The sequence below is a fragment of the Choloepus didactylus genome, chromosome 20 (assembly GCF_015220235.1).
Source record: "Choloepus didactylus isolate mChoDid1 chromosome 20, mChoDid1.pri, whole genome shotgun sequence".
Classification (NCBI taxonomy): domain Eukaryota; kingdom Metazoa; phylum Chordata; class Mammalia; order Pilosa; family Megalonychidae; genus Choloepus; species Choloepus didactylus.
Genome location: NC_051326.1, coordinates 11,857,339 through 11,874,736, shown reverse-complemented (window position 1 = coordinate 11,874,736; position 17,398 = coordinate 11,857,339). Strand labels below are relative to the sequence as shown.

The 17,398-nt window shown below is 37.4% G+C and overlaps 1 protein-coding gene across 8 annotated transcripts in view; it reads left to right on the top strand.

The window, feature by feature from the left end:
- Positions 1–17,398, top strand: part of ATAD2B (ATPase family AAA domain containing 2B) — a 207,189-nt gene that overhangs the window by 172,701 nt on the left and 17,090 nt on the right. For all 8 annotated transcript variants that reach the window (XM_037812951.1, XM_037812948.1, XM_037812949.1 and 5 more), the window contains one exon: positions 9,440–9,562. In XM_037812951.1, coding sequence (XP_037668879.1) covers positions 9,440–9,562 — 123 coding nt within the window. The remainder of the gene's footprint in view (positions 1–9,439; positions 9,563–17,398) is intronic.

The following is a 17,398-nucleotide window of genomic DNA, read 5'->3' as shown; positions in this document are numbered from 1 at the left end:
AGATATTAAAAGAATAATAAGATAATATTTTGAGCAGCTTTATGTCAGTTTATTTGACAACTTACATAAATTGAACAAATTTTTTTACTCAAAATACCAAATCTCATGAAAGTAGAAATAGGTAATGCAAATAGCCCTAAATCTATTAAAGCAATTGTATTTCTGGTTAAAAACCTTCCCACTAAGAAAACTTTAGGCCCAGATGGCTTCATTGTTAATTTTACCAAACCTTTAAGATAAAACTAATGCCAGTTCTACACAAACTCTTCCAGAAATTTGAAGTAGAAGGAATTCTGTTCCATAAGGTCAGCATTACTCAGATATCAAAACCAAAAGATGTCACAAGGGTAAAAACATGCAGACAAACTCAGACCAGTCATGAAGACTTTTTATGAACATAAACAAAGTTTTAGCAAGTTATATCCAACTACATGTTAAAAGGATAATACATTGTGATTGAATAGGGTTTATCCAGCAAAGCAAGGTTGGTTTAGTAGTCAAAAGTGAATCCGTTTGAAATTATTCAAAGCACATCCTATGATCATAATGGAATGAAAGTGGAAATCAATAATCACTGAAGAACCAGAACTTTCACAAATATATGGAGGTTAAACAACACACCCTTAAACAATCAGTGGGTCATAGAAGAAATTGCAAGAGAAATTAGTAAATACCTGGAGACGAATGAAATATGAATACCACATATCAAAACCTGTGGGATGCAGCAAAGGCAACACTAAGAGGGAAATTTACAGCTCTAAAATCCTACATTAAAAAGTTATGAAGAGCTAAAACCAAAGACCTAACTGAACAACTGAAGAAACCAGAGAAAGAGCAGTATACTAACCCTAAAGCAAGTAAAAGAAAAGAAATAACAAAAATGAAAGTGGAAATAAATGAATAATAAAGAGAATCAATAAAACCAAAAGTTGGTTCTTTGAGAAGATCAACAAGATTGACAAACCCTCAGCTAGACTGACAAAGTAAAAAAGAGAGAAGATGCAAAAAAATAAAATCAGAAATGAAAGGCGGGTTATTACACGTAGACCCCAAAGAAATAAAAAAAATCGTTAAGAGGATAACTAAGAACAACTGTATGCCAACAAACTAGACTAAGATGAAGTGGACTGTTTCCTAGAAATACAATGTAATGGTTGGGTTCATAAGTCAACTTGACCAGGTGATGGTGTCCAGGTGTCTGGTCAAGCAAGAACTGGACTAACAGTTCATAACAGGACATTTGTGGGACTGGTTTAATAAATCACCAGTCAGTTGACAGCACCTGTGACTGATTACATCAGCGAAGGGCGTGTCTTCCGCAATGAGAGAATTTAATCAGCTGTATTTAATCCAATCAATTGAAGACTTTTAAGGGAGAAAGTGAGAGGACCTTCAGTTCTTCAGCTAGCCAGTGAAGCATTTCCTGAGGAGTTCATCGAACACCTTCATCGAAGTTATCAGTTTGCTGCCTGCTGTACAGAATTTGGAGTCAAGCATCCTGCCCTATGGCATTTGTACTCTATCTCTTGTTGGTACTGTTTCCCTAGAGAACCGTAATACATCTATGTTTTCTTCTAGGAGTTTTATGGTACTTCCTCTTATATTTAGGACTTTTATCCACTTTGAATTAATTTTTGTATAGGGTGTAGGGTAGGGGGCCTCTTTCATTCCTTTGGATATGGATATCCAGTTCTCCCAGCCCCATTTATTGAAGAGACTATTCTGTCCCAGTTCAGTGGATTTGGGGGTCTAGTCAAAAATCAATTGACCAAAGATCTGAGGGTCTATTTCTAAGTCTCAATTCAGTTCTGTTGATCAAGATGTCTATCTTTGTGCCAATGCCATGCTATTTTTATCACTGTGGCTTTATAATAAGCTTTAAAGTCAGGAAGTGTAAGTCCTCCCACTTTATTTTCTTTTTAGGATGCTTCTGGCTGTTCAAGACCCCTTTCCCTTCCAGATAAATTTAATAACTAACTTTTCCAAGTCTGGAAAGTAGGTGGTTGGAATTTTGATTGGTATTGCTTTGAATCTATAGATTGATTTGGGGTAGAACTGACGTCTTAACAAAATTAAGCCTTCCTATCCATGAACACAGAATGTCTTTCTACCTGTCTAGGTCTTCTTTGATTTCTTTTAGCAATGTTTTGTAGTTTTCTGTGTAGGGGTTTTATACATCCTTAGTAAGTTTATTCCTAGGTACTTGATTCTTCAGTTGCTACCATGAATGGAGTTTTTTTCTTAATTGCCTCCTAGTTAGATCATTACTAGTATATAGAAGCACTACTGATTTTTGTGCATTATCCGCCACTTGTATCCTGCCACTTTTCTGAATTTGTTAATTATCTCGAGTAGCTGTGTTGTAAATTTCTCTGGACTTTTTGAAATAAAATTTCATGTCATCTGCAAATAATGACAGTTTTACTTCTTGCTGTCCGATTTGAGTGTCTTTTATTTCTTTTTCTTGCCTAATTGCTCTAGCTAGAACTTCTAGCACAATGTTGAATAATAGTGGTGACAATGGGCATCATTGTCTCATTCCCAATGTTAGGGGAAAGGCTTTCAGTCTCTCATCATTGAGTATGATGCTGGCTGTGGGTTTTTCATATATGCCCTTTATCATGTTAAGGAAGTTTCCTTCTATTCCTATCTTTTGAAGTGTTTTTATCAAGAAAAGATACTGATTTTTGTCAGATGCCTTTTCCACGTCAATCGAAATGATCATGTGATTTTTTTCCCCTTTCAGTTTGTCAATGTGTTGAATTATATTGATTGATTTTCTTGTGTTGAACCACCCTTGCATGCCTGGATAAACCACACTTGGTCATGGTGTATAATTCTTTTAATGTGCCGTTGGATTCAATTTGCAAGTATTTTGTTGAGAATTTTTGCATCTGTATACGTTAGAGAGATTGATCTGTAGTTTTCCCCTCTTGTAGTATTTTTATCAGGTTTTGGTATTAGAATGATGTTTGCTTCATAGAATGAGTTAGGCAGTGTTCCCTTCAATTTTCTGGTATAGTTTTATCAGGAATGGTGTTAGTTCTTCTTGGAATGTTTGGTAAAATTCCCCTGTGAAGCCGTCTGGCCCTGCGCTTTTCTTTGTAGGGAGGTTTTTGATGACTGATTGAATCTCTTTACTTGTGATTTGTTTGTTGAGGTCTTCTATTTGTTCTCAAGTCAGTAGGTTGTTCCTGTCTGTGCTAGTTTGGATATATTATGCCCCACCAAAAGCCATATTATTTAATGCAATCTTGTGGGGGGCAGACATATTAGTGATTAGGTTGGAATCCTTTGATTGAGTGCTTCTATTTTGATGTGACTCCATCAGCTGTGAGTGAAATGATTGATTGGATTACTTGCATGGAGATATGGACCCTGCCCATTCAGGGTGGGTCTTGATTTAATCACTGGAGCCCTATTAAAGAGCTCACAAACTGAAGGACCTCAGAGCAGCTGAGAGTGACATTTTAGAGATGGCCGTTGAAAGCAGACTTTTGCTGACACTTTGGAGATGTTAGCCCAGAGTTTGCTCTGGAGAAGCCCCAAGAGTAACATTTTGAAGAACATACAGAAACTGAGAGAGGAGCTGGATCACAACCTGGGATCAGCAGACCAGCCACATGCCTTCCCAGCTAACAGAGGTTTACAAAGACGCCGTTGGCCTTCCTTTGGTGAAGGTATGCTCATGTTAAGGCCTTAACCTGGACATTTTCATGGCCTTCAGACTGTAAATTTGTAACCAAATAAAACCCTTTTAAAAGCCAATCCATTTCTGGTATTTTGCATAATGGCATACTTAGCAAACCGAAGCAATAGGGAAACATCTTCAAGACCTAAGTTAGGAGGTAGCTTCTTAGGCCTCACACCTAAGGTACAAACAACAAAAGAAAAAGTAGATAAATGGAAGCTTCTCAAGATTGAACACTGCTGTGCTTCAGAGGACTTTGTCAAAAAGGTGACAGGGCAGCCAACTCCATGGGAGAAAATACGTGGTAACCATGTATCTGATAAGGGTTTGATATCCAGTATTTATAAAGAAATCCTGCAACTCAACAATAAAAGGGCAAGCAACCCAATTATAAAATGGGCAAAAGATATGAATAGACATTTTTCCAAAGAGCAAATACATATGGCTAAAAAGCACATGAAAAGATGTTCATCTTCATTAGCTATTAGGGAAATGCAAATCAAAACCACAATGAGATATTATGTCACACCTTTAAGAATTGGCTACTATTAAACAAGTAGGAAACTACAAACGTTGGAGAGGATGTGGAGAAATAGGAACAGTTATTCACACCTGGTGGGAATGTAAAGTGGTTCAGCCTCTGTGGAAGACAGTTTGGCGGTTCCTCAGGAAACTAAATACTGAGTTGCCCTGTGACCCAGCAATTCTGCTGCTTGGTATATACCCAGAAGATCTGAAAGCAGGGACATGAACAGACATTTGCACACTGATGTTCATAGCAGCATTATTCACAGTTGCTAAGAGTCCATCAACAGATGAGTAGATAAACAAAATGTTGTATATACATACGATGGAATATTATGCAGCAGTAAGAAGGAATGAGGTCCTGAAGCATGTGACCACATGGTTGAACCTTGAGGACATAATGCTGAGTGAAATAAGCCTGATTTCACTAATATGAATTAACTAGAACATGTAAACTCAGAGTCTTAAAATTTAGAATATAGAGTACCTAGAGATACACAGAAGTTAGAGAAGGGGGAGTGGTTACCTAATATGTACGGAATTGTTAATGAGGGTAAACTTAAAGAATGTATAGAGGTGATGGTAGCTCGTTATTGGGATTATAAGTAATAGTGACATAGTGTAGGTGAATTTAATTGAAAGTGGTTGTTTAAAATCAGGTATGTAAGTAATTTCTTCCGTGAACTACAAACGTAAAAAAAAAATTAATAGAAATAGAGGGGTGTATGGGGAGAAAACATAGCTATTCCAAACTGCGGACTATAATTAACAGTAATAGCTTAATATTCTTTCATCAGCAATGACAGATTTACTACACCAATACTATGGGGTCAACCCAATTGCTGGAATAAGGGGTATGGGAGGTAAGAAAAAGAAAAGACATCCAATTTAGAAAGTAAGAAGTAAAAAGATGTCTGTGCTGGTTTGTATATTATTATGTCCCCCAGAAAAAGCCAAATTCTTTAATGCAATCTTGTGGGGCAGATGTATTAGTGTTGATTAGGTTGGAATCTGATTGAGTGTTTCCATGAAGATGTGACTCAATCAACCGTGAGTGAACCATTTGATTGGATAATTTCCATGGCATGTTACCCCGCCCATTCAGGGTGGGTGTTAATGGGATCATTGGAGTCGTATAAAGGAGTTCACAGACAAGGACCTCAGAGCAGTTGTGAGTGACATCTTGAAGAGCAACTGAGAGTGACATTTTGAAGAGGAACTGCAGCTAAGAGGACAGAACGACCTAAGAGCAACATTTTGGAGAACACCATTTTGAAACGCAACCTGGGAGCAAGTGAACGCCAGCCACATGCCTTCCGAGCTAACAGAGGTTTTCCGGATGCCAATGGCCTTTCTCCAGGAAAGGTACTTGTTGTTAATGCCTTACCTTGGACACTTTATGGCCTTAAGACTATAACTTTGTAACCAATTAAACCCCCTTTATAAAAGCCAATCCAATTCTGGTGTTTTGCAAAATAGCAGCATTAGCAAACCGAAACAATGTCTACATAGAAAATCTTATGGAAATTACAAAGAAGCTGTGAGAACAATAAGTTTAGCAAGGTTGCAGGATGCAGGATCAATATACAAAACTCGTTGTATTTCTGTATACCAGCAACAGACAAGGAAGTTTACATTTAAAAAACAGTAGTAATTACAGTAGCATCAAAACAATATGAAATACAGATAAATCTGACAAAAATATGGAAGACCTTACACTGAAAACAACAAAACATTTCTGAGAAAAATTAGAGACCTAAATAAATGGAGAGATACATTGTGTTTACAGATCAAAAAATTCAACATTTATTAAGATGTCAGTCCTACCCAGATTGAGCTATAGATTCAATACCACCCCAATCAAAATCTCAGCAGGCCTCTTACAGAAATTGAAAAGCTGATTCTAAAATTCTCGTGACAATGCAAAGGACCTGAAATAGTCAAAACAATTTTGAAAACTAAAATCAGAGTATGAGGACTTATTAACTCTTTATTTCAAGACATGAAGTTTCAGAAGTCTAGATAGCATGTAATTGTCATAAAAATTGACAAATGTATCAATAGAACACAGTTCTGAAAAAGACTTGTCAATTGCTTTTTGAGAATGTTGCAAAGGCAGTTTAGTGGAGAAAGTATAGTCTTCAACAAACAAGTGCTGGAATATTTGGATATCTATTCACAAAAATATGACCTTTGATCTTTATATAAATTCAGCTCAAAATAAATCATATTTCTAAATATGAGTTAAAACTTATATCCAGAATAATAAAAGAACTCTCAAAACTTAATAAGAAAGAAAAGATAAAGAAAAAAAAAAAACTTAATAAGAAAACAAATAACCCAACTTAACAAATAGGCATAATATATGGAATCACCAAAGCAGACATCTGGAGGGAAAATAGACGCATTAAAAAACAAAACACAAAGCAAAACAAAAAACAACAACAACAAAAAACAAAAAAGATATTACTAAGCACCTGTTAGAATGTCTGAAATTGAAAAAATTGACCATATCAAGTGTTGGTTAGGATGTGCAGGAACTGGAACTATCATACACTACCAGTAGGAAAAAAATAAAATGAAACAACTACTTTGGGAAACATTTTGGCAGTCTCTTAAAATGTTAAATGTATAGCTATTGTATGACCCAGCCATTCACGCCTACATATTGACCCAGTGGAAATGGAAACTTATGTCCATACAAAAACTTGTTCATGAATGCTTATACCAGCTTTGTTTATGACAGCCAAAACCTAGAAACATCCCTATTGTCTATCAGTATGTGAATGGATAAATTGGTGATAAAAAGGAATAAAGTAGTGATATACATAATAGAGATGCATCTCAAAGTAATTATGGCCGACAAGTGTTCAAAAAATTTTGCTGAATAAAGAATTCACACGAAAAGGAATACATGGCATATGATTCCATTTATATATAATTCTAGAAAATACAAACTAACCTATAGTAACAGAAAGCGAATCAGTATTTTCCTGGTAATGGACAGTTATGGGTAGGGTAGAAGGCGGGAATAACAGAAGGGCATGAGGAAATTTTGAGGGATGATGGGTGTGTTCATTACTTGATTGTAGTGATTATGTTATGGATTTTTATGTATGTTAAAACTTACCAAATTGTGTGCTTTAAATATGAACAGTTTATTATATGTCAGTTATACCTTTGTAGATGTGTTTTTTAAAAAGGATAGTTTGTTAAATAATAAATTCAGATGACAAAATCATTGTGTTTTTTGCTCATAAAGAGAATTGTTGAGACCCATACTCATCTGCCTATATGATCTTCCCATTTTGATATTTTATAGCCATTTCAAAATTAAAACATGCTAAACTCTTGATCTTTAACTTCTTTTCCTCCTTCTCCCTCTATTTATTTTCTATAGTTTTTTTTTTGTTTTGTTTTGTTTATCTTCATTAAAGATGCTTCGATGTACACATTTTTCATGCAAGAAGCTAGGTTATTGTCTTGGACACTTTTTTCACCCCTCTATCTACTTAATCACCAGGTCATGTCATTGAGAACACATTTCAAAACTGTAATCTTTCTTCCTTCACTACTACCACCAGCACCCCAGTTCAAGACACCTTCCTCACACTAAAAAAAAGAGCCTTCTGATTGTTCTCCTTGGTTTTATTCTTGACCTCCTCTGTCTAATCTCCAGATAACAGCCAAAGTAATCTTTTGCAGATGTTAACTGAAATTACATTACTTCCCTGCTTATGTCTTTTCAACTACTTCTCAACTGCTTTAGGATAAAAACCTAAAGTCCTTTTAATATGATCTGGTTCCTGTTTGCCTTTTGCTTATTGTGTTCTAACCATGCAGGCCTTCTTTCAGTTTCTTGAAAACTCCAAGTTCTTTTTACTCCAGGACTTTCTCACCTGGTAATTCCTGAGCCTGCCCTGGTCTTTCCCCTCATCTTTCAAGGCATACTCCAATGTATGCTTCTAGTGTCAGCTTAAACAACTCTTCTTTAGAGAGACCTTTTCTGACTTGCCCAGTCTGTTGGCACCTATCCCAGTACCCTACAGGTTGTCTCAATAGCTATTATTCAGAAGTTACTGGGTTTTTGTTTGTTTGTTTGTTTGTTTTGAGGGGGAGGGTAGGATGAAATATTTGTACATGTGTATGAGAAATTATTGGCTTAGCACCTCTTCCTGTACTAGAGTGAAAAGCTCCTTGAAAGTTGGGACCATGTCTGTTTTGTTCGCTACCATTTAGCTGCCACCTGTCTCAGTTCCAAGTAGAGTTGACAATATTCGTTGAATGATTTTTTTAAAGAAAATATATTGGAAGGAAATATACTAGTGGTCGCCTTTAAGTAGTACATGTTTGATTTCCACAGTCAACCATTATGACTTTCCAATCAGAAAAGTTAAAAATACAGTATCTTTTTATCTTTGTCTATACTTTTAGTCTTTGCTAAACAGGGAAGAGCAAATGATATTTTGTGACTTTGGATTCTCATTCCTGATATCATTACAAAATGAATTACCTTCATGTATTAACTTGTCTTTTAATATCTCTGGGCTGCTCGGCGCTAGGGGACATTGTTTATGTTGTATTTTTCCTGAATGGGGACTTGTAGATTAGTGTAGATTACTGAAGAGCAGAAGCTCTTCTTTTAGTACCATTTCTAGATATAGTTTACCTAGAAGTACTTTAGTGCTTCTCTCCTGGATCTGTCTACAATTTATATTCATACCAGCTTGCATTCTTTAGCTATATTTGTCTGTTCCTGTCATGTTATTTTCAATAGGTTACTCTTACTTAGGACGAATGGTATTTTTTAGCACAGTTTTGATTAATTTTAACTTATAGAAAGAATTATATAAGATTTTCTGAATTCTCAATGTCTATGGAAACTCTGGAGTATCCTTTAAATTGGTCTTAAACATTTATTGAAAATTGCACATTTTTGTCTTAAAAAATTTAAAGCCATGTGTCTTTGAGGTAGTGATTTGTTTAATATGTTCAGTACTTTGAGATACCAAAAGAACAATTTTTAGAGAATCAGCAATTGATTGAGAAGCGTATTAATTTTACTTTATCCCCATCATTAAAATGAACCTGTTTCTCACCTAGAAATGCTTTTTACAATTTAATTTAAATAATTGTATTCTTTTACTCCTCTTCTTAAGATGCCTCTTGTTGGTGTTATCTCATTTATATCCATAGTAAATGTATACCAACTTTTTTTAACAGACAAAATCATTAGGCACAGAGCTTGTACTCTGAAGGACACTGCACATGCCATCATTGCGGCAGAATTGGATCCAGAATTTAATAAACTCTGTGAAGAAATTAAGGAAGCAAGAATAAAAAGAGGTAGGTTATAGAAAGAACTTGAAACTAAAGCCTAGTGTGCACTATCTTCAGGCCAAGAGTCCTTGTAGGGTCACTGTATTATGAAAATAATATATTTTGAAGCAGAACCTATACTTACTTCATTTCTGATACCAATATATGTCACATAAACTCCAAAAGATATTATAAAACTTTACTTGCTGTGAAAGTTTTGTTGTAAATGGTGGATATAAAGTGTTTCTTAGTGAACTGTCTTTTGCAGGAGTGTGTCTTTGTTAATCATTGATTTCTATTCTTAAAGGATTTGGATAAACATTCATATATATGAAAAGGTTTAAACTTTTTTGACATTTTCACTCTCCTAATAGGGAACTCAGCATTTTGATCAGAGTTTGGGGAATGAATATAGGAGTATTCTCCTTAGTAGACTAGGGAAAGGAAGACAAATGGCAGGAAAGGAGGTGCTGTTGCAAGCAGAAGAAACATAGCATGTGTAAAGGCACAGAGGTGTGAAACACCTTGATGTGTTGGAAGAAATGTAAACTGATATAGGTAAACATATACAGAATGGTGAGAGATAGAGCCTGAAAGGTGAGCTGGAACCAGGGCATAAAAACTATGGAGTAGCTTTTCTTCTGTCTCCTTAGAGACCCCTTCCCTGAGGACCTAATGTTATATAGGCTCTGGTAATCATAGCACTTGGCATTTTGCTGTTTGTCTTTTTGTTGTCTCTTTCTTCCTTATTTGCAATAAAAGTGCTGTAGAAGATTACATCAGAGAGGCGGGGCAAGATGGCAGACTGGTGAGCTGTACGTTTTAGTTACTCCTCCAGGAAAGTAGGTAAAAAGCCAGGAACTGCGTGGACTGGACACCACAGAGCAATCTGTCTTTGGGCATACTTCATACAACACTCATGAAAACGTGGAACTGCTGAGATCAGCGAAATCTATAGACTGAGGCCAGACACCAGAGACTCTGAGAGCAGCCAGCCCAGCAGAGAGGAGACGGGCATAGAAGGAAAACAACACGAGAAGCTCCAAAGTAAAAGCAGAGGATTTTTGGAGTTCTGGTGAACACAGAAAGGGGAAGGGCGGAGATCAGGCCTTGAGGCGCATATGCAAATCCCGAAGCAAGGCTGATCTCTCTGCCCTGGGCACCTTTCCTTAATGGCCCTGGTTGCTTTGTCTATTAGCATTTCAATAACCCATTAGATCTCTGAGGAGGGCCGTTTTTTGTTTTTTTTTTTTTTCCTTTTTGCTTTTTCTAAAACAATTACTCTAAGAAGCTCAATACAGAAAGCTTCAAAGAATTGAAATTTGGGCACGTCAAGTCAAGAGCAGAACTAAGAGAGCTCTGAGACAAAAGGCAATAATCCAGTGGCTGAGAAAATTCACTAAACAACACAACTTCCCAAGAAAAGGGGGGTGTCCGCTCACAGCCACCATCCTGGTGGACAGGAAACACTCCTGCCCATCGCCAGCCCCATAGCCCAGAGCTGCCCCAGACAACCCAGTGTGACGGAAGTGCTTCAAATAACAGGCACACACCACAAAACTGGGCGTGGACATTAGCCTTCCCTGCAACCTCAGCTGAATGTCCCAGAGCTGGGAAGGGGGAGCAGTGTGAATTAACAGAGCCCCATTCAGCCATCATTTGAGCAGACTGGGAGCCTCCCAACACAGCCCAGCAGCCCAGAACTGCCCTGGGGGGACGGCACTCACCTGTGACATAGCACAGTCATCCCTCAACAGAGGACCCGGGGTGCACAGCCTGGAAGAGGGGCCCACTTGCAAGTCTCAGGAGCCATACGCCAATACCAAAGACTTGTGGGTCAGTGGCAGAGACAAACTGTGGCAGGACTGAACTGAAGGATTAGACTATTGCAGTAGCTTTAAAACTCTAGGATCATCAGGGAGATTTGATTGTTAGGGCCACCCCCCCTCCCCGACTGCCCAGAAACACGCCCCACATACAGGGCAGGCAACACCAACTACACACGCAAGCTTGGGACACCAATTGGGCCCCACAAGACTCACTCCCCCACTCACCAAAAAGGCTAAGCAGGGGAGATCTGGCTTGTGGAGAACAGGTGGCTCGTGGACGCCACCTGCTGGTTAGTTAGAGAAAGTGTACTCCACGAAGCTGTAGATCTGATAAATTAGAGATAAGGACTTCAACTGGTCTACAAACCCTAAAAGAACCCTATCAAGGTCAGCAAATGCCACGAGGCCAAAAACAACAGAAAATTATAAAGCATATGAAAAAACCAGACGATATGGATAACCCAAGCCCAAGCACCCAAATCAAAAGACCAGAAGAGACACACCTAGAGCAGCTACTCAAAGAACTAAAGATGAACAATGAGACCCTAGTACGGGATATGAAGGAAATCAAGAAGACCCTAGAAGAGCATAAAGAAGACATTGCAAGACTAAATAAAAAAATGGATGATCTTATGGAAATTAAAGAAACTGTTGACCAAATTAAAAAGATTCTGGACACTCATAGTACAAGACTAGAGGAAGTTGAACAACGAATCAGTGACCTGGAAGATGACAGAATGGAAAATGAAAGCATAAAAGAAAGAATGGGGAAAAAAAATTGAAAAACTCGAAATGGACCTCAGGGATATGATAGATAATATAAAACGTCCGAATATAAGACTCATTGGTGTCCCAGAAGGGGAAGAAAAGGGTAAAGGTCTAGGAAGAGTATTCAAAGAAATTGTTGGGGAAAACTTCCCAAATCTTCTAAACAACATAAATACACAAATCATAAATGCTCAGCGAACTCCAAATAGAATAAATCCAAAAAAACCCACTCCGAGACATATACTGATCACACTGTCAAACATAGAAGAGAAGGAGCAAGTTCTGAAAGCAGCAAGAGAAAAGCAATTCACCACATACAAAGGAAACAGCATAAGACTAAGTAGTGACTACTCAGCAGCCACCATGGAGGCGAGAAGGCAGTGGCACGATATATTTAAAATTCTGAGAGAGAGGAATTTCCAGCCAAGAATACTTTATCCAGCAAAGCTCTCCTTCAAATTTGAGGGAGAGCTTAAATTTTTCACAGACAAAGAAATGCTGAGAGAATTTGCTAACAAGAGACCTGCCCTACTGGAGATACTAAAGGGAGCCCTACAGACAGAGAAACAAAGACAGGACAGAGAGACTTGGAGAAAGGTTCAGTACTAAAGAGATTCGGTATGGGTACAATAAAGGATATTAATAGAGAGAGGGAAAAATATGGCAAACATAATCCAAAGGATAAGATGGCCGATTCAAGAAATGCCTTCACGGTTTTAACGTTGAATGTAAATGGATTAAACTCCCCAATTAAAAGATATAGATTCGCAGAATGGATCAAAAAAAATGAACCATCAATATGTTGCATACAAGAGACTCATCTTAGACACAGGGACACAAAGAAATTGAAAGTGAAAGGATGGAAAAAAATATTTCATGCAAGCTACAGCCAAAAGAAAGCAGGTGTAGCAATATTAATCTCAGATAAAATAGACTTCAAATGCAGGGATGTTTTGAGAGACAAAGAAGGCCACTACATACTAATAAAAGGGGCAATTCAGCAAGAAGAAATAACAATCGTAAATGTCTATGCACCCAATCAAGGTGCCACAAAATACATGAGAGAAACATTGGCAAAACTAAAGGAAGCAATTGATGTTTCCACAATAATTGTGGGAGACTTCAACACATCACTCTCTCCTATAGATAGATCAACCAGACAGAAGACCAATAAGGAAATTGAAAACCTAAACAATCTGATAAATGAATTAGATTTAACAGACATCTACAGGACATTACATCCCAAATCACCAGGATACACATACTTTTCTAGTGCTCACGGAACTTTCTCCAGAATAGATCATATGCTGGGACATAAAACAAGCCTCAATAAATTTAAAAAGATTGAAATTATTCAAAGCACATTCTCTGACCACAATGGAATACAATTAGAAGTCAATAACCATCAGAGACTTAGAAAATTCACAAATACCTGGAGGTTAAACAACACACTCCTAAACAATCAGTGGGTTAAAGAAGAAATAGCAAGAGAAATTGCTAAATATATAGAGACGAATGAAAATGAGAACACAACATACCAAAACCTATGGGATGCAGCAAAAGCAGTGCTAAGGGGGAAATTTATAGCACTAAACGCATATATTAAAAAGGAAGAAAGAGCCAAAATCAAAGAACTAATGGATCAACTGAAGAAGCTAGAAAATGAACAGCAAACCAATCCTAAACCAAGTACAAGAAAAGAAATAACAAGGATTAAAGCAGAAATAAATGACATAGAGAACAAAAAAACAATAGAAAGGATAAATATCACCAAAAGTTGGTTCTTTGAGAAGATCAACAAGATTGACAAGCCCCTAGCTAGACTGACAAAATCAAAAAGAGAGAAGACCCATATAAACAAAATAATGAATGAAAAAGGTGACATAACTGCAGATCCTGAAGAAATTAAAAAAATTATAAGAGGATATTATGAACAACTGTATGGCAACAAACTGGATAATGTAGAAGAAATGGACAATTTCCTGGAAACATATGAACAACCTAGACTGACCAGAGAAGAAATAGAAGACCTCAACCAACCCATCACAAGCAAAGAGATCCAATCAGTCATCAAAAATCTTCCCACAAATAAATGCCCAGGGCCAGATGGCTTCACAGGGGAATTCTACCAAACTTTCCAGAAACAACTGACACCAATCTTACTCAAACTCTTTCAAAACATTGAAGAAAATGGAACACTACCTAACTCATTTTATGAAGCTAACATCAATCTAATACCAAAACCAGGCAAAGATGCTACAAAAAAGGAAAACTACCGGCCAATCTCCCTAATGAATATAGATGCAAAAATCCTCAACAAAATACTTGCAAATCGAATCCAAAGACACATTAAAAAAATCATACACCATGACCAAGTGGGGTTCATTCCAGGCATGCAAGGATGGTTCAACATCAGAAAAACAATCAATGTATTACAACACATTAAAAACTCGAAAGGGAAAAATCAATTGATCATCTCAATAGATGCTGAAAAAGCATTTGACAAAATCCAACATCCCTTTTTGATAAAAACACTTCAAAAGGTAGGAATTGAAGGAAACTTCCTCAACATGATAAAGAGCATATATGAAAAACCCACAGCCAGCATAGTACTCAATGGTGAGAGACTGAAAGCCTTCCCTCTAAGATCAGGAACAAGACAAGGATGCCCGCTGTCACCACTGTTATTCAACATTGTGCTGGAAGTGCTAGCCAGGGCAATCCGGCAAGACAAAGAAATAAAAGGCATCCGAATTGGAAAAGAAGTAAAACTGTCATTGTTTGCAGATGATATGATCTTATATCTAGAAAACCCTGAGAAATCAACGATACACCTACTAGAGCTAATAAACAAATTTAGCAAAGTAGCGGGATACAAGATTAATGCACATAAGTCAGTAATGTTTCTATATGCTAGAAATGAACAAACTGAAGAGACACTCAAGAAAAAGATACCATTTTCAATAGCAACTAAAAAAATCAAGTACCTAGGAATCAACTTAACCAAAGATGTAAAAGACCTATACAAAGAAAACTACATAACTCTACTAAAAGAAATAGAAGGGGACCTTAAAAGATGGAAAAATATTCCATGTTCATGGATAGGAAGGCTAAATGTCATTAAGATGTCAATTCTACCCAAACTCATCTACAGATTCAATGCAATCCCAATCAAAATTCCAACAACCTACTTTGCAGACTTGGAAAAGCTAGTTATCAAATTTATTTGGAAAGGGAAGATGCCTCGAATTGCTAAAGACACTCTAAAAAAGAAAAACGAAGTGGGAGGACTTACACTCCCTGACTTTGAAGCTTATTATAAAGCCACAGTTGCCAAAACAGCATGGTACTGGCACAAAGATAGACATATAGATCAATGGAATCGAATTGAGAATTCAGAGATAGACCCTCAGATCTATGGCCGACTGATCTTTGATAAGGCCCCCAAAGTCACCGAACTGAGCCATAATGGTCTTTTCAACAAATGGGGCTGGGAGAGTTGGATATCCATATCCAAAAGAATGAAAGAGGACCCCTACCTCACCCCCTACACAAAAATTAACTCAAAATGGACCAAAGATCTCAATATAAAAGAAAGTACCATAAAACTCCTAGAAGATAATGTAGGAAAACATCTTCAAGACCTTGTATTAGGAGGCCACTTCCTAGACTTTACACCCAAAGCACAAGCAACAAAAGAGAAAATAGATAAATGGGAACTCCTCAAGCTTAGAAGTTTCTGCACCTCAAAGGAATTTCTCAAAAAGGTAAAGAGGCAGCCAACTCAATGGGAAAAAATTTTTGGAAACCATGTATCTGACAAAAGACTGATATCTTGCATATACAAAGAAATCCTACAACTCAATGACAATAGTACAGACAGCCCAATTATAAAATGGGCAAAAGATATGAAAAGACAGTTCTCTGAAGAGGAAATACAAATGGCCAAGAAACACATGAAAAAATGTTCAGCTTCACTAGCTATTAGAGAGATGCAAATTAAGACCACAATGAGATATCATCTAACACCGGTTAGAATGGCTGCCATTAAACAAACAGGAAACTACAAATGCTGGAGGGGATGTGGAGAAATTGGAACTCTTATTCATTGTTGGTGGGACTGTATAATGGTTCAGCCACTCTGGAAGTCAGTCTGGCAGTTCCTTAGAAAACTAGATATAGAGCTACCATTCGATCCAGCGATTGCACTCCTCGGTATATACCCGGAAGATCGGAAAGCAGTGACACGAACAGATATCTGCACGCCAATGTTCATAGCAGCATTATTCACAATTGCCAAGAGATGGAAACAACCCAAATGTCCTTCAACAGATGAGTGGATAAATAAAATGTGGTATATACACACGATGGAATACTACGCGGCAGTAAGAAGGAACGATCTGGTGAAACATATGACAACATGGATGAACCTTGAAGACATAATGCTGAGCGAAATAAGCCAGGCACAAAAAGAGAAATATTATATGCTACCACTAATGTGAACTTTGAAAAATGTAAACAAATGGTTTATAATGTAGAATGTAGGGGAACTAGCAGTAGAGAGCAATTAAGGAAGGGGGAACAATAATCCAAGAAGAACAGATAAGCTATTTAACGTTCTGGGGATGCCCAGAAATGACTATGGTCTGTTAATTTCTGATGGTTGTAGTAGGAACAAGTTCACTGAAATGTTGCTATATTATGTAACTTTCTTGGGGTAAAGTAGGAACATGTTGGAAGTTAAGCAGTTATCTTAGGTTAGTTGTCTTTTTCTTACTCCCTTGCTATGGTCTCTTTGAAATGCTCTTTTATTGTATGTTTGTTTTCTTTTTAACTTTTTTTTTCATACAGGTGATTTGAAAAAAGAAGGGAAAGTTAAAAAAAAAAAAAATAGAAAAAAGACAAACAAGGGAAAAAAAAAAAAAAAAAGATGTAGTGCCCCCTTGAGGAGCCTGTGGAGAATGCAGGGGTATTCGCCTACCCCACCTCCATGGTTGCTAACATGACCACAGACATAGGGGACTGGTGGTTTGATGGGTTGAGCCCTCTACCATAAGTTTTACCCTTGGGAAGACGGTTGCTGCAAAGGAGAGGCTAGGCCTCCCTGTATTTGTGCCTAAGAGTCTCCTCCTGAATGCCTCTTTGTTGCTCAGATGTGGCCCTCTCTCTCTGGCTAAGCCAACTTGAAAGGTGAAATCACTGCCCTCCCCCCTACGTGGGATCAGACACCCAGGGAAGTGAATCTCCCTGGCAACGTGGAATATGA